Below are 18,501 nucleotides of genomic sequence, written 5' to 3'. Positions count from 1 at the left end.
GAAACATTAAAACGGCAGTGTTCGATTGTCACTGCTACCGTCGACACGTTATTACAGAATTCAATTCAACTTCTGAGTATAGAAGTTGGGATGTAATGTTAAAATTGTACAAGGCATTGGTGAGGCCAATTCTGGAGTATGGTGTACAATTTTGGTCGCCTAATTATAGGAAGGATGTCAACAAAATAGAGAGAGTACAGAGGAGATTTACTAGAATGTTGCCTGGGTTTCAGCAACTAAGTTACAGAGAAAGGTTGAAGAAGTTAGGGCTTTATTCTTTGGAGCGCAGAAGGTTAAGGGGGGACTTAATAGAGGTTTTTAAAATGATGAGAGGGATAGACAGAGTTGACGTGGAAAAGCTTTTCCCACTGAGAGTAGGGAAGATTCAAACAAGGGGACATGACTTGAGAATTAAGGGACTGAAGTTTAGGGGTAACATGAGGGGGAACTTCTTTACTCAGAGAGTGGTAGCTGTGTGGAATGAGCTTCCAGTGAAGGTGGTGGAGGCAGGTTCGTTTTTATCATTTAAAAATAAATTGGATAGTTATATGGACGGGAAGGGAATGGAGGGTTATGGTCTGAGCGCAGGTATATTTGACTAGGGGAGATTATGTGTTCGGCACGGACTAGAAGGGTCGAGATGGCCTGTTTCCATGCTGTAATTGTTATATGGTTATATGGTTAAAGGCAAATCAATGCTCTTAATATGGAGTATCAGTACTGTAGTTATTTAATGAGCAACATTCACAACTATACGTTGGATTTATCCATGTTTTACTTCTACAGTCAGTCATATACATCACAAATTTGGTCAGGAGATATTTCAGTTGAAATTTTAATGTTAATTCTGAAGTGGGTATGATGGAAAAAGCGTTTATCAATATTTTTTTTTTTAATCGGGTGCGTACAAACTGGGTATCTTCATTGCTGTTCAAAACACAATCATCTAATCTGAATGTCCGATAAGGTGGCATTTTGACACCTTTAAACATATTACCAAAAGAACATTTGCTGCAGTTATGTCCTTTGGTCATCTCTTGTCAGTTAGTGTAATGTTTAACCAGTCAGATGGGTATAGTCAGTATTAACAGCTATTATCATAAAATGCCTTTAGAAATTTCCTTGCAACCTGTATATTTTGTTGTGGATAAATTATGTGGGAAGCGAGAGTGTTTCTGTACCAATAGCAATAACGACCCATGCTATGGCCATGTCATGATAATTTTCAGTCCTTCACAGAAAACATGCTTGCATCAATCTGTGGTGTGCATGGTTAAGCATATATGTTACCATGGTCCAGGATTTGTTGACACAGGTTCATCATATGCTAAATAATCCAGCCATGTTTTTGTTTGGAAGTGGGAAGAAATAATAGAAATTGCATTAATTGCAATGTGTAAAAAAAGTTGAGATAAGGTATTATAATTTTGCTGCATGTCATTGTGGTATATATCATGTCTTGATTGGTGAACATGTTTAGTTTGTGACTTTATTTGAAGCAGAAATAATATGTGAATGCTTCATTGACCATAATTCCGACTGGTAACTACACACTTCGTCCGAGCACATCATGCAAGCCGTCTTAAATGACCACTTAAACTGTCATTTGGCAACCTAAAAAGCTGCCTAGGTTGTCCGGCTGGCAACAGGGAAAAAAAGTTGTGAGAGCCCTGGTATACAACTGTGTTACAATCCTTATTGAGGATGCATTCAACACCCTGTGGTGCCCAGAGGTCCCGGAAATCCCCCAGAGGGTAACCAGCTTGGAGGGGATGATGGTATTAAACGTCGAGCTGTAGTCTATAAACAACAGCCTGACGTAAGTGTTTTTATTGTCCAAGTGGTCCAATCCGGAGTGGCGAGCCAGTGAGATTGCATCCTCCGGTGACCTGGTGTGGCGGTAAGCAAACTGTAGTGGGTCGAGGTTCTTGTTGAGGTAGGAGTTGATATGCACCATTACCAACCTCTCAAAGCACTTCATCACCAGACGTTAGTGCCACTGGTCGATAGTCATTGAGGCACGTCACCTTACTCTTCTTGGCCAACAGTATTATTGATGCAAAAGATCCTAATGCAGGTGGGAACCTCAGACCTCAGAAGTGAGAGGTTGAAAATGTCCGTAAAAATTCCAGCCAGTTGGTCTGCACAGGTCCCGGCGCTTTCCGAGGGTTCAACCCCCTGAAGGATCTTATGACGTCGGCCTCTGTAACTGTGATACCATCAGGGCGAATGAGGGCTTGGGAAGTCACATCAGTGTTCTCCCTATCGTAGCATTGAGCTCGTCAGGGAGTGATGCTTTGTTGTCGTTTGAGCTGCCTGATTTCGCCTTGTAGGAGATGATGGTATTCAAGCCCTGCCACAGTTGCCAAACATCCGCCTCATCCTCCAGCTTAGAGCAGAAGTCCCTTTTGGCCTTTCTGATGGCCTTGGACTTCTTATAGACCTCTGCGTCACCAGACCTGAATGCCCGGGATCTGGTCTTAAGCAGAATGCGGATCTCATGGTTCATCCAAGGCTTCTGGTTAGGAAACACTCGGAAGGTTTTTGTTGGAACACAGTCCTCCACACATTTCCTTATGAAGTCTGTAATGACTGTGGCAAATTCATTTAGGTCCATTCCCGAGTCCATGAACATTGCCCAGTCTACAGACTCCAAGCAGTCCTGGAGTTGTTCCTCTGTCCACCCCCCCCCAACCAGCTCTGTACAGTCCTCACCTCTTTCTTCAGTTGCTTTCTGTGTGCAGGAAGAAGCAGCACCGCTGAATGGTCGGATTTCCCGAAGTGAGGGCGAAGGATAGAACGATCGGTGTCTTTGATGGTTGTATAGCAGTGGTCAAGGGTGTTTGATCCTCTGGTGCTGCAGGAGACATGTTGATAGTAGTTTGGGATTGAGTTTTTCAGAATGGCTTTGTTGAAGTGCCCGGCTATGGTGGTAAATGCCCCGGGGTAGGATGTCTGGTGCTTGTTGACCACGGCGTGCAGCTCCACCAGTACCAGACGGTCATCTGCCTGGGGTAGGATGTAGACCGCGGTCAGGATGATGGAGGTGAATTCCTTCGGTAGGTCGAAAGGGCAGCACTTCACCGCCAGATGTTTCAGGTGCGGAGAGCAGGAGTTAGACAGAACTGCCAGGTCTGAGTACCACGAAGAGTTGACCATGAGGCAGATGCCTCCTCCTCTCCCTTTCCCAGATGCCTGCGTACGGTCCATGCGATGGATGGAGAACCCTTCAGGTTGGACAGCTGAGCCTGGGGAGCTGGGGGTGAGCCATGTGAAACAGAACAGAGCATTCCCTCAGCTCCCTTTCGTAAAGCAGCCTCGACCTTAAGTCCACTTTATTTTCTAGTGATTGTATGTTGGCTAGTAGGATGGTAGGGAGAGGGGGTCGTAGTCCTCTGCACTTAATTGCCTATCTGGGTGAACTAGAAATGCAACAAACTTATTTGGTTGTTTGAGCTGCACCAACTTAAATTTTTTGAACAGTAACAGTGTGGAAACAAGCCCTTTGGCTGACTGAGTCCACGCCGACCATCAATCACCCTTTCACACTAGTTCTATGTTATCCCACTTTCACTTCCCTCCCCTAGACACAAGGGGCAATTTTACAATGGCTACAAACCCGTACGTCTTTGGGATGTGGGAGAAAACCTGAAGCACCTGGGGGAAACCCACACGGTCACAGGGAGAACGTGCAAACACCACACAGTGAACACACCCAAGGCCAGGATCGAACCCAGGTCTCTGGTGTTGGAAGGCAGCAGCAATACCAACTGCGTCAGCGTACTCCCCTTTATTCAGAAAACTATTATGAGGGGCCCCATTCTTAAACCTAATATGGATCACATTAAATATTTGGTACTCCTCGCTGAGAGTTGTTAACTAATGACATTCACAGTTTTTGCTACCTTGAATCTATTAGTTATTTCATCCAAAAGTCAATTAAAAGCTAAATTATTATAGCAGGATATTTTGGCTTTGGCAGTGGCAGTAATAATAATAATAAAACTGATAGCTACAAACAATGCTGATTTAAAAAGTAAGACACTAGAGTCCCTGGCCTGGGAAAGATCTATCTTATCTGTGCCCATCATAATTTTATAAGCGTCATTAAGATCACATGTCAGCTCCCAACGTTCCAGAGAGAATAAACCCAGCCGAAACAATTACAACTATAGCATTACATTCCAGTCAAAATCCTGCTGAGTCTCCCCTGCACTCTATTCCTACCACATTCTTCTGCAGTACGGGGAACACAACTGCCTTACTCGTGCAGTCTCACCAGTGATTAGTACATGTACAACGTGCATGCCAATTCTTATAGTCAATGCCTTTTTTACACTAAATGCCTTTTCCACTCTCCCATCTATTTATGTTGCCACTATTAGGAAGCTGTATGCCGAGGTCCCAATGTACATCAATGTTACCATTCATTCTATATACTGCGTTAGAATTTGCTCCCAAAGTGTATTTGCCTAGATTAAATTCCATCTGTCACCACTCTGCCTCACTTTCCAGCAAATCCATGTTTTGTGGAATCTTTTGAAGATCTTCCTTCCATATACTGCTCTAATAATTTTTGTGCTGTCTGCAAAATTACTAATCAAACCACCTACATTCTGATCCAAGTCATTTATAGAAATTACAAACACCAAAGGTGACAGCACCAATTCCTGTGGTAGAGGGGTGCCAAGGGGTATGGAGAGAAGGCAGGAGAATGGGGTTAGGACGGAGAGAGAGCTCAGCCATGGTTGAATGGCAGAGTAGACTAGATGAGCCGAATGGCCTAATTCTGCTCCTATCATTTATGACCTATAGCACTTGTTACAGATTTCCAGGAAGAAAAACACCTATCCACCATGTCCATCTGCCTCACATCATCATCCAATTTTGGATTCAGTTTGCCAATGTTTCAGATTGTTTGAGCTGTAGCCTTCTGGACCAGCTCACATTGGGACATTGGTAAAAACGTTACTATAGTCCATGTAAATCACATCTACCGAACTGCCTTCATCAATTCTCTTAATTACCGCCTCAAAAAACGCAATCAGGTTTGCGAGACATTATCTCTCCTGCACAAAGTCATGCTGACTTCTCTAATCTGTCCCTTCCTTCTCCTAATCCGTCCCTGCCTTGCCCAGTAAACATAAATCATCTCCTACAGAATCTTCGCCAACAACTTCCCTACCACTGATGTAAGGCTCACCAGCCAATAGCTACCAGGCTTATCCCTAATGCAGAGGACACATATTTAACCTTTTGTTCCATGAATAACAAGGAGAATGTGCAGAAAATGGAGAGCAGTTACGAACTGGAATGCAATGCCGTTCAGGGTGGCGAAACAGGAGAGATCACATCAAAATATGACAAAATTATGAACAAAGATTTCCGCAGCAGGTAACTTTTAAGGCAATGAAGGATGGCCTTGATCTCTGTTATTCAGTTAGAGGTTGTTTTGACCCAATTACGGTTTTCACAAGGGAAATGTAGGTAACTGGCAGAAATTAATTTGCAGACTAAGGGGATAGCCCTGGAAAATGGACAGAGACTTCATGAGTCGATCAGCCTCTGCCATAACACCACTATGATTCTGCACCCATCTCTTTCACTTTTAGATTTGTATCTTTCCGAAGGGTATTTGTTGATGACTTTACAGAAACACATTATGTAGATTTAGTTTGTGGTGATAAACTTGCCTATGTTCTGTAAAATTTTAACATTTCATAACAAAAGGAAACGATTGCATGCTCACACTGCATTAACATGTCATTTTTTCTGGACTTCTGTGCTACCTGCTGGAACTGTCTACCAGAATTAAATTCCACTTCCAGAAATGTTCAATATTACTTGTGCAAATGTATGGGACCAGAGGTCGTAGCCTCAGAATTAAAGGATGTTCCTTTAGGAAGGAAATGAGGAGGAATTTATTTAGTCAGAGGGTGGTGAATCTGAGGAATCCTTTGCCATAGGAGACTGGAGGCCAAGTCAGTGGATATTTTTAAGGCAGAGATAGATACATTCTTGATTAGTATGGGTGTCAGCAGGGCCGGCCTTAGGAGGTGCGGGGCCCAATTGGGAAAAATTTTAGTTGAAATATAAATAAATAATTATAAATGAGTCACGTGTCGTGAGTAACATGACAATTCGGGGGAGAGTTCCTTTCACAGCGTGTGGGGAGTCTAGCCAGGGGTAAAGTTGTAAGGAGGGAATGAGCGTTGAGAAGGAGGGGGTCGGGTTCATGCCAGTAACACTCACTCACCGCTGCGGGCACCAACGCATTGTGGCCACTTCCCATCAGCTGCTAGCAATGAGGGATAGACTTGGCTATACCTCAGTACAGCAACATCGTTCTTGATGTTGCTGTACAGAGGGATAACGAAGTCTATCCTTCTTGGCTAACAACCTAACCTTCAGCCTCCAAGAAGCAGGTACATTTTCCAGCAATGTTACAAAATTTTGAGATTTAAAAAATCAAGTCTGCAATTTTATCTAACTTGCAAATTGAAGATAGACAAAAGCTGGAGTAGCTCAGCAGGACAGGCAGCGCAGCGACTCTGGAGAGAAGACCCTTCTTCAGACTGAACTGAACTCTCGTCGGTGAGAGTACTTGCGATTGTCTGAAGAAGGGTCTCGACCAGAAACGCAACCCTCTCCCCAGAGCCCCTGCCCGTCCCGCTGAGTCACCACAGACAGGGAGTTGAAGGTAGACACAGGGGGGGTCCACCTTCAACTTCAGAGCCAAACAAAAAACAGAGTGTTGGAGGAACTCAGCAGGCAAGGCAGCACCCGCGGAGGGAACATATCACTTATCAGGAGCAGCCACGGGCCAGGACTCTCTCTCTCCCCCCCCCCTCAACAGAAAGGAACCGCAGATGCTGCCGTCATCGCAAAACGTCGAAGAAAGACCTGTAGATGCTGGAAAATCGAAGGTAGACAAAAAGCTGGAGAAACTCAGCGGGTGTACGGCAGCATCTATGGAGCGAAGGAAATAGCCGGGTCTGAAGAAGGGTTTCGATCCGAAATGTTGCATATCTCCTTCGCTACATAGATGCTGCCTCGCCCGCTAAGTTTCTCCAGCATTTTTGTCTACCCCAAAAACTCAATGATTCTGGGAATGCCGAGAGAGCAAGAGAGGGAGAGAGGTGGGGAACGGGAGAGAGAGCGTACGGGAGAGAGAGAGCGCACGGGAGAGAGAGGGAGGGAGAGAGCGAAGGACAGAGAGACACAACGTGGGTCGGTAGGTAAATTGAATGACTAACCTGCTGCAGACCAAGAAGAAGTTCTCATTCATGATCAAAGATCTTACAGCGGAGCTATAAGATCTTTGCTCATGATGGTGAGTTTTAAGAAATTCAATGTGTCATTAATGCATCAATCTACATTCCTCAGTAAAATGTAATTATGTTTTGAAGAAGTGTTAATGACGCCGCGTGAATTGTATTCAAAGGAACGCAGCGTCATTAATACTTCTTCTAAAACACAATTACACATTTACTGAGGAATGCGGATCCATGCATTGGATAACGACTTAACACAAGTGCCACAAGTGTTAACAAGTCGTTAACACATCGTTTGTATCTGATAGCCATACAGCGCCTGTATTCCATCCGTATGGCGAATGTTTTTTCATCTTTATTTAACAAAGCGAATTTGTATTTCCATATGAAATACGGAAAATTAACGCGGGGCCCCCCTTGGGCGCGGGGCCCAATTTGGAAAAATCGGTCCAATCGGCCTAGGGCCGGCCCTGGGTGTCAGGGGTTATGGGGAGTAGGGAGGAGAATGGGGTTAGGAGAGAGAGATAGATCAGCCACGATTGAATAGCAGAGTAAACTTGATTGGCGGAACGACCTAATTCTGCTCCTATCACATGACCTTATTATCTAAATTTAATCTTAGGAATACGATGGGCGGCGCGACTCTCGTCAGCAGCGGCCTCTGCAGTCTGTCCGCGTTTTATTATTTCTGTCTATGTTTTTATGTAGTTTTTGTTATTTTTTTGTTGGGGGGTGTGTGTGTGTGGGGGGGTGGGGGTGGGGGAAACTTTTTAAATCTCTCCCTGCACGGGAGACCCGACCTTTTCTCGTCGGGTTTCCGTTATCGTTGGGGCTGCAACGAGGAGCGGCCTCCAACAGGAAGAGACCGGGGACTCTGGTGCCGACGACTCACCGTCGCCGTCGCGGGGCTGGCCGAGTCCGGAGCGGGTGGAGCGGTGGAGGAGCGCTGCTGCTGCTGCTGCGGCCCGACCGGAGAGTCGGAGGCTTCAACGGCAGGTCTGTGGACGGCGGCACCGGGAGCCCGCGGGTCCCTGGAGGGAGACCGCTTTTCAGGGCTCTCGCAACGGCGACTTCCCCCGCCCGAGTTGCGGGGTTGAAGAGCTCCTGGAGCGGGGCCTACATCACTGCCCCCGCGCGGCTTGGAATGGCCGCGGGACTCTGCGAGCGCACGCCGGGGGCTCTAACATCAAGACCCGGTGTGCGACCTCGCACCACCCGGCGTGGCTTTAATGGCCGCGGGACAATCGCCATCGCCAGCCGGGGGCTTTGACTTTGACATGGGGGGGGGGGGGGGGGGGGGGGGGGGGGGGGGGGGGGGGGGGGGGGGGGGGGGGGGGGGGGGGAGAGTGCAGTGGAGAGATAAGTTTATTTGGCCTTCCATCACAGCTATGTGATGGATGTTTATGTAAATTATGTTGTGTCTTGGGTCTATTTGTTTGTAATGTATGGCTGCAGAAACGGCATTTCGTTTGGACCTCAAGGGGTCCAAATGACAATTAAATGTCAAGAGTCAAGAGAGAGTCAAGAGTCAATTTAATTGTCATTTGGGCCCCTGGAGGTCCAAACGAAATGCCATTTCTGCAGCCATACATTACACACAAATAGACCCCAGACACAACATCATTTACATTTTACATAAACATCCATCACATTGCTGTGATGGAAGGCCAAAAAAAACTTATCTCTCCACTGCATTCTTGTATCTTATATCTTATATAAGATAAATGTATCTTGTATCTTATATCTTGTACGATAGAGGCCGATAAAGCACAGATGAAAATAAGTTTAAAGGTTACAAAATCTTGACCAAAGATTCAGCAGCTGCTAATGGTTGGGAAGGATGCAGTGTAGTTAAGAATAGGTTATTTGTACAGTTTGTGTATCATCTCCATAGTCTCTGATATTTTGTTAGGGAATATTTGGCCCAACCAAAAGGCAGATTTTGAAACCCTGGTACTGATTTTAAGTTCAAGGTGCAAGATAAAGCTTGCCAATAGCATGTACATGCCTGTAATGTGATTGACTGAATATTAAATGAAAAAGAGATGACATTGATGAACATTGAAAAACTCCCGAAGCAAGTTATGAATAAGGATGTATGAACTTTGGGGAATGTACGAAAAGGACGGTGGTACAGCAGTAGAGTTGATGCCTTACAGTGCCAGAGACTCGGGTTTTATCCTGACGCCGGGGACTGTATTTACAGAGTTTTAACATAGACATAGAAAATAGGTGCAGGAGTAGGCCATTTGGCCCTTCGAGCCTGCACCGCCATCCAATATGATCATGGCTAATCATCCAACTCAGTATCCCATCCCTGCCTTCTCTCCATAAGGGCCACAATGGCCACATCTAGGCCCTCTTAAATATAGCCAATGAACTGGTCTCAACTACCTTCTGTATGTACGTGTTGTAAATCGTCTCTACTGTGTAGGATAGAACTAATGTACAGGCGACCGCTGATTGGCTCAGACGATGGGCCTAAAGGCTTATTTCCACGCTGTATCTCTGCACTAAACAACCGTGTTTGGGCAGGAAAATAGCTTAATTTGTAAGATACGATGGCTGAAATCAGGGGAACAATTCTATGTAGCTGAACTGTAAGATAAAGGTTACCCGAAGGTAGCAGGGAGATGAGTTGCCAGGATGGTGTGGGTCTTTGATGATACTGCCAGCCTTTTTGAGGTAGCGACTGCGATAAATCCCCTTGATGGAAGGAAGGTCAGAGCTGATGATGGACTGGGCAGTGTTTACTACTTTTTGTAGTCTTTTCCTCTCCAGGGCGCTCAAATTGCCGAACCAAGCCACAATGCAACCGGTCAGCATGCTCTCTACTGTGCACCTGTAGAAGTTAGAGAGAGCCTTCCTTGACAATCTGACTCTCCGTAATCTTCTCAGGAAGTAGAGGCGCTGATGAACTTTTTTGATAATTGCGTTAGTATTCTCGGACCAGGAAAGATCTTCAGAGATGTGCACGCCCAGAAATTTGAAGTTCTTGACCCTTTCAACCATCGATCCGTTGATATAAATGGGGCTGTGGGTCCCCCTCCTACTCCTTCCAAAGTCCACAATCAGTTCCTTGGTTTTGCTGGTGTTGAGGGCCAGGTTATTGCGCTGGCACCATATGGACAGTTGCTCGATCTCTCTTCTGTACTCTGACTCATCGCCATCAGTGATACGCCCCACAATAGTGGTGTCGTCAGCGAACTTGATGATGGAGTTCGCACTGTGGTTCACTACGCAGTCATGGGTATAGAGTGAGTACAGCAGGGGGCTGAGCACGCAGCCTTGAGGTGCTCCCGTGCTGATTGTTATCGAGGCTGACACATTTCCACCAATACGAACAGACTGTGGTCTGTGGACGAGGAAGTGGAGGATCCAGTTGCAGAGGGATGCACAGAGACCCAGTTCTGCGAGTTTGGTAACCTGTTTGGAGGGGATGATTGTGTTAAATGCCGAGCTGTAATCAATGAATAACAGCCTGACATTTGAGTTTTTGTTGTCCAAGTGGTCCAGTGCGGAGTGGAGGGCCAGCGAGATCGCATCCACCATTGATCTGTTGTGGCGGTAAGCGAACTGCAGTGGGTCCAGGTATTTGTCGAGGTAGGAGTTGATTTGCTCCATGATCAACCTCTCAAAGCACTTCATCACCACCGGCGTTAGTGCCACTGGTCGATAGTCATTGAGGCACGTCACCTCACTCTTTTTGGGCACCGGTATAATTGATGCCCTTTTAAAGCAGGTGGGGACCTCAGACCTCAGAAGTGAGAGGTTGAAAATGTCCATAAAAACTCCAGCCAGTTGGTCCGCACATGTTTTTAGAAGACGACCGGGTATACCATCATGACCAGATGCTTTTCGGGGGTTCACCCCTCTGAAGGATTTCCTGACATCGGCCTCTGTGACTGAGACTGAAATGCCATCACAGCGAATGGGGGATCGGGAAGGCACATCAGTATTCTCCCTGTCAAAGCGTGCGTAAAACGCATTGAGCTCGTCAGGGAGTGACGATGAATTTCTCCATAATTTAAGCATTCGTGTTTTGCCAGTGATTCTGCTTGCAAGCAAGGTTTTCATTATATCCGTAACTCACTGTACTTGGGCATATGACAATAAACTTGAGAAGGGTGATCAATCACGTGAAATGCTGCAGAAGAGGGTTAACACAGAGGTTGTAATGTAGCCTAAATAATTTTGGTGCCAACAAAAGGAAGTATCAAAATGCAGAATTGAAAAAAAAAACAAATGTTCATATATTAAGTACATTTTTATGTTCTTTGGTTATCTGAAAGATCAAACATTTTTATTTATGAATTATTTTTAGGGTCAGTTAAATCCTTCAAATCCAAAGCGTACATTCAACATAGAGTAGTAGTTTTTTGTGAAAATGACACAGGTTTTTGCTACATCGACAACTGCATTGGTGCTACCTCACTGACTTCATCCATTTCACCACTAACTTCCATCCGGCACTCAAATACACATGGACCATTTCTGACATTTTCCTACCATTTCTAGACCTCACTATCTCCATTGCAGGTGATAGACTACTGACCGACACCCACTATAAACCCACTGACTCCCATGGCTATCTGGACTACACTTCTTCCCACCTTACTTCCTGTAAGGACATGGACCATGGCAACTGAATCTTTCCCCCCCCTACTCCAAATTCTTCTGCAGTTCAGACGAGATCTACCAAACCAGGACATTAGGCAGGCAACACAGCCTTCTGGTCTCTCGATCCTGATCACAGCTATCTTTGCCCCATACGATATATCCCCAAGAGTTTCTCTTTGGCAAACCCACATAAAAGGCAGTGCTTGTTCATACAAAGAAGATGCACTGTATGACTGGAAGAAACAGAGAGGAAAAGAAAATCAGCCAAGTTCATGCACAATCCAATATAGGTTAGATGTCATGGTCATAAAGTCATAGAGTGATACAGTGTGGAAACAGGCCCTTCGGCCCAACTCGCCCACACCGGCCAACAATGTCCAAGCTACCCTAGTCCCACTTGCCTACGCTTGGTCCATATCCCAAACCTGTCCTATCCATGTACTCGTCCAACTGTTTCTTAAATGATGGGATAGTCCCAGCCTCAACTACCTCCTCTAGCAGCTTGTTCCATACACCCACCACTCTGTGTGTGAAAATGTTACCCCTCAGATTCCAATTAAATCTTTTCCCCTTCACCTTGAACCTATGTCCCCTGGTCTTTGATTCCCCCACTCTGGGTAAAAAACTGTGCACCTACGCGATCTATTCCTCTCATGACTTTGTAAACCTCTATAAGATCTCTCCTCATCCTCCTACGCTCCATCGAATAGAAACCCAGCCTACTCAACCTCTCCCTATAGCTCACGCCCTCTAGTCCTGGAAGCATCCTCGTGTCGTAAATCTTTTCTGATCCCTTTCAAGCTTGACAATATCTTTCCTATAACATGGTGTTCAGAACTGAACACAATATTCGAAATGCGGTCGCACCAAAGTCTGCCACATGACCTCCCAACTTCTATACTCTGACAGATGAAGGCCAAAGTGCCAAAAGCCTTTTTGACCACCTCATCCACCTGTGACTCGACCTTCAAGGAACATTGCACTCCTAGATCTTACTCAAGAATGAGTGATCAACAAAATAAAACTCCAATAAACCAGTTCTGCATCTGGCTCGCTTTTTTTTAAGCTCTTGCTTGCAAAGTTGCACAGACTTGCAAAGTTGGCCAGGTTTTACTTGGAGCGTTTGCCAAGTGTGTAGCCAGATCCAGGTGTCTGGATGGTTTTGTGGCCTGAGCCAGGCTTCACAATGTAAGCCAGGGCTGTGGCTGAAGCCAAGATGCAGAGTGTGGGCCAGGGATAGAAATGGTTGGATGTTTCATCTTGTTGTCAAGCTGAAAAATTGCAAACTGGAAATTTTAAGCTGAAATTCACCAGTTTCTGTATCTCACACCAGTTTTAATCTCCCAGGGCTCACTTTGTTAATCCTTTAAATTTACTGGATTTCTTGAAAGAGTCATTATGTTGTAACACGTTAAAAAGTGATATATACATGTTTTGGGAATAATACTAGTAATATCTAGTCAATAGGAAAATCTATTAATTGGGCACGTCAATCCACCTTGGTACCAAATGTTGTTTTAACATGGTTTTTAATCTTATTATATATAACAGTACTTTATTTCGATTTTGTCAGAAATTAGTGTCTACAAGAATTCATATGCTGCATTCTCATTATATTTTGTGTATACAAATCTCCTGTGCTTCAGACATTGCTTTGTTTCTACATTTTGCTGCATGTTGAGGGAAGGGGGATGTTCAAAGATTTCATTTACCTTTGCAATCCTTTGGTTGGGCAAGAGCAAGGTTCATCAGAACATTTACAAATGTTTTTTATGCCTCAATTCCTAATCACCATTAAGAAATAACTGTGATTAGGCAACTTATTAATACTCTGTAGTATCTTTTGGTCGCACACAAGCTCTTTACTCCATTTGGACCATTTGTATGCCTTGTTAATAGAGTGAGAGAGTGATACAGTGTGGAAACAGGCCCTTCAGCCCAACTCGCCTACACCAGCCAACAATGTCCCAGCTACACTAATTCCACTTGCCTGCGCTTGGTCCATATCCCTCCAAACCTATCTTTCCTATCCATATACCTGTCTAACTGTTTCTTAAATGATGGCATAGTCCCAGCCTCAACTACTTCCTCTGGCAACTTATTCCATACACCCACCACCCTTTGTGGGACAAAGTTACCCTTGGATTCCTATTAAATCTTTTCCCCTTCACCATGAACCTATGTCCTCTGGTCCTCGATTTCCCTACTCTGGGCAAAAGACTGTGCAGCTACCCGATCTATTCCTCTCATGATTTTGTATACCTCTATAAGATCTCCACTTATCCTCCAGCACTCCATGGAATGGAGACCCAGCCTTCTCAGCCTCTCCCTATAGCTCACACCCTTTAGTCCTGGCAACATCCTTGCAAATATCTTCTGAACCCTTTCAAGCTTGACAATATCTTTTCTATAACATGATGCCCAGAACTGGACACAAGATTCCAAATGCAGTCTCACCAACGTCTAATACAACTGCAATATGACCTCCCAACTTCTATACTCAATACTCTGACTGATGAAGGCCAAAGTGCCAAAATCCTTTTTGTCCACCTTATCTACCTGCGACTCGATCTTCAAGGAACCATGCACCTGTACTCCTGGATCCCTCTGCTCTACAAAACTACCCAGAGCCCTACGATGTGCTGTATAGGTCCTGCCCTTGTTTGACGTCCCAAAAGGCAACACCTCACACTTCTCTGTATTAAATTCCATCAACCATTCCTCCGCCCACCTGGCCAATCGAACTAGATCCTGCTGCAATCGTTCACAACCATCTTCACTACCTGTCTGCAAAACCACTCACTTTTGTATCATCAGCAAACTTGCTAATCTTGCCCTGTATCTGCTCATCCAAATCATGATGGGCTGAGTGACGACACACCTCATCCTCTCAACCCCCAGGAGAGGGCTTCTCTTTCTGTCTCTCCAAGGATGGGGCTGCAGTCACTGGCCCACCCCAAGCACCTCTACAGCCCAACCCCACGTCTATGCCACCCCCCCATACAGAGGGGGGTATCAGCACTACTGCTACAACACTGGGAGAGTCTCACATCTCGACCATAGGGGCAGGATCACATTCCACTGTGGAGACACCCCCCTCCCCCTCTCTGTGACCTCACCGTTATGTCCATGTCCTCCAGGCCGTCACAGCCCAGGTACCAGCCGTCGTCCGAATCGTCGAGCTCGGCGCCGGCAGCCACGCACTTACAGGCCGCCATCCACTCGCCCAGCGCCCCACGGCCCACGGCCCGTCCCCGACCCCGACCCCGACCTCGCCCCGATCCTGCACCGCGGCCCTGCTCCACCCACACCGCCCCGGCGCCGCCCTGTACCCCGCCCGCAGCCTTGTGACAGGGCCCTCCCGCCCCCCGGGAACAGGGCCGTCCCGCCTCCTCTCCCCCACACACCCTCCACCCCCCCCCCCCGCCCTCCCACTCACCCCTCTCTCTCACACCGCTCTCATCCCCCCCTCTCGCACCCCCCACCCCCCACCCCACACCCCCCCACCCCCCCCCCCCCCCCCTCCTTTCTTTGCAGGAGTTAATAAACAACATGCACATTCTTTTTTTTGCATAAAAGTTTGCTTTTAAGGTATTTGAATCATGTCCAGATTGTTTCAAATCAGAAACTGTTATTTTATTCAATACATCCTTTGGTAAAGTTCACTGCTCCAACCCAGAAATTTAATTTAACTTGTGTGGTTAAATGTCAACATTCATATTCTTTTTGGGGTAAATTTTACAGTATGTTTTAAAGTAATTAAATCATTTTAAAGATACATAAATCATGTGGCCTAATTATTTTAACTGCATATATTAACTCTATTTTTTTAAATATATCTTTTGGGCCAGCAAAGTTAATTATTCTAACCCAGGGATTAGAAAATCGTGGATTAGAAAACTCATCAAAATTAAATCAAGGATTCCATTTTTTTGGTTGGCGTAGTCTGCTGTAGAAACAAATGCATTTGGGATTTGGGTTTGAGTACATAGTTAGTTGGTAAGCCAATGAGTAGCTGAAACAGAGTCAGAGAGCTGAGGAAACCCAGAGATTCTTGAATCAGAAAGTGTCATATAATCCTGCCCATTGAGATAGAGACTGGTGTGAAAGAATCTATTATTTCTGCAACAGTAATTTATGTAATTTAAATTATATAAATGACATAGTAATTTAAATAAGGGTAAGAGGGGTCAAAACCTGGTGTGTGTAGGAAGGAACTGCAGATGTTGATTTAAACCGAAGATAGACACAAAATGCTGGAATAATTCAGCGGGCCAGGCAGCATCTCTGGAGAGAAGGAATGGATGACATTTCGGGTCAAGACCAGTCTGAGGAAGGGTTTCAACCCAAAACCCATCCATTCCTCATAAAAACCTGGAATATGTGTGAATAATGCAGCAGGATTATTTCTGCGATCATTACAAAGTATATAAAATCATGCGAGTTGAAATTGGATATTACGCCAGGAGTTAACTATGCAAAATATTTTCATGCTCTGCTCAATTTAACAAATTGTATGGTGCAGTCATTGGCATGTAATGAAAGCTGGCTTAATGGACAATGTGGGAAAATTGACCAACAATTCATATTTAAAGGGATGTTTCTTCTCAAGACAAAGAAGCTTCAGACTATTTTTGACCCCCATAAAGGTAAACCTATTTTGTCAGCCTTTCATTTCTGTATCCAGTTCCATCAATAGCTCACTTACTCCTCTGCAGTAAAATGTGTGCATGTACTAGGAACTAGCACCAGCATTACCCTTTCATCCTCCTAGCTGCATGGGTGTGCATCCAGGTGGGGCATGGGGAAGAGAAGGGGATGAATAGTAGAGGGAAAAGTCAAACATCGTCCCCCCACACTTCAGAATCCGATTTTGATAAGGGGGGAGCCTAGCAGAAGATAGAGCTTCATATTTACACCATCTTCAGCTTGTAGATCGGAAGTAAATTATAGGGTGAGGGGGACTTAAAATGCAGGAAGAAGGATTAAGTATGAGGAAACCAATATAGCCTAAATATTTACTCTGTTCTAGATGAACCTTAAGAGTAGATACTGCCAAAAATCACACATGCTATTTCTTTCATTGAGAAAAAGTTATGGATGCTCACCTAAATCCGTGTGGTAATTCCTGCTTGCATTGTTTATGCACAAGAAAGATGCTTGTGCCCCTTGAGTTTCATTTAAGGTGTGAAGTGGAAGCTGGAAAGGTTGCAGGGAAGATTTACGAGGATGTTGCCAGGACTCGAGGGCCTGAGCTATAGAGAGAGGTTGAGCAGGCTAGGACAATATTCCTTGGAGCACAGGAGGATGACGGGTGATCTTGAAGAAGTGTACAAAATCACGAGAGGAATAGATAGGGTATACGCACAGTCTCTTGCCCAGAGTAGGGGAATGGAGAACCCCCTATGGGAATAGGTTTAAGGTGAGGGGGGGAAAGATTTAATAGGAACCTGAGGGGTAACTTTTTCACGCCAAGCATGGTAGGTGTATGGAACAAGCTGCTGGAGGAGGTAGTTGAGGCTGGTACTATTGCAACGTTTAAGAAACATTTAGACAGGAGCACGGATAGAACATGTTTAGAGGGATATTAGCCAAATGCAGGCAGGTGGGACTTTTGTAGATGGGACATGTTGGTCAATGTGGGCAAGTTGGGCTGACGGGCCTGTTTCCAAGGATCTCCTGGAGTTGGAAGGAAATTTATTTCACTGCGATCATTGATTGTGGAGACATTTTGATTGGAATCCATTAATTTTCAGGCAAAATAGATAATATTTGGTATAAAATGACATACACTAGGGAGTGGCTGAGCGAAACTATGACTTTAAGTTTACTTGTAGCAATGTTTGGTGTATGAAGGTGAAGTGAAATACATTAGTTATAGAGATTGTGGCAAGTAAATGATGTTGATGGGGTTTCTTCAGCAAGATAGTCTTTGTTTTTAGGGCATAACAATGTAACCCCCCTATGAATGCGTTTTTGTTATAATTTTCACAGACTTCAATGTGCACTATGAGAAGGTTTGTGATATGTTTTGGCATATTTTCATGCATACCATTATTTGATGGCGGTGACACAGTGGTCTTCTATTGAGCATCCACTGACTATGGGGCAAAAAAGTAATTAAATCAGGAACCATCCTCTTGAAAGAGACTCAATGTGACATCAAATATTCATTACAAATAGACGTTTTGTATTACATAAAGATGCCAATATTTCTTGACTAGTAATATTAAGCGATTGGTTAAATTGTTGTTTCATTGTCCATATAAATGTATCATTTTTCAGAATCCTTTTTACAGGAGTTTACTTTTAACATTAGTTAAATGTAACAGTCTGTTGGTCTTCTGATGAACTTTTTTTTCCTTCAACCCACTTAACTAGGCGTGCTGTGTATGTTTTTGTTTTCTCTTCAAAGGAACAGCTGGCTCGTGACATATGTGTGACCAGAAACTCTAGTCATAAATTCAGTGTAAATAGGTCAGTTGTCCCAAAGTTCTGTTATATTTTAACCTAACGCATAAGTCAATGTACATTTTTATAACCAATGTGGAGCAAGAAAAGATTTATAAAGGGAATGATGTTTAATTTCATTTAAATTTGCTAGGAT

The 18,501-nt window shown here is 44.7% G+C and overlaps 1 protein-coding gene across 1 annotated transcript in view; it reads right to left on the bottom strand.

The window, feature by feature from the left end:
* The window catches only part of asz1 (ankyrin repeat, SAM and basic leucine zipper domain containing 1), an 88,712-nt gene extending 73,525 nt beyond the window's left edge, over positions 1 to 15,187 (bottom strand). The window contains exon 1 of the mRNA XM_055650853.1: positions 15,014 to 15,187. Coding sequence (XP_055506828.1) covers positions 15,014 to 15,112 — 99 coding nt within the window. The 5' untranslated portion in view covers positions 15,113 to 15,187. The remainder of the gene's footprint in view (positions 1 to 15,013) is intronic.
* Positions 15,188 to 18,501: the final 3,314 nt, after the last annotated feature.

Source organism: Leucoraja erinacea, chromosome 19 (assembly GCF_028641065.1).
Source record: "Leucoraja erinacea ecotype New England chromosome 19, Leri_hhj_1, whole genome shotgun sequence".
Lineage (NCBI taxonomy): Eukaryota > Metazoa > Chordata > Chondrichthyes > Rajiformes > Rajidae > Leucoraja > Leucoraja erinaceus.
Note: the sequence above shows the minus strand (reverse complement) of the source record. Positions and strands in the feature narration are given on the sequence as shown.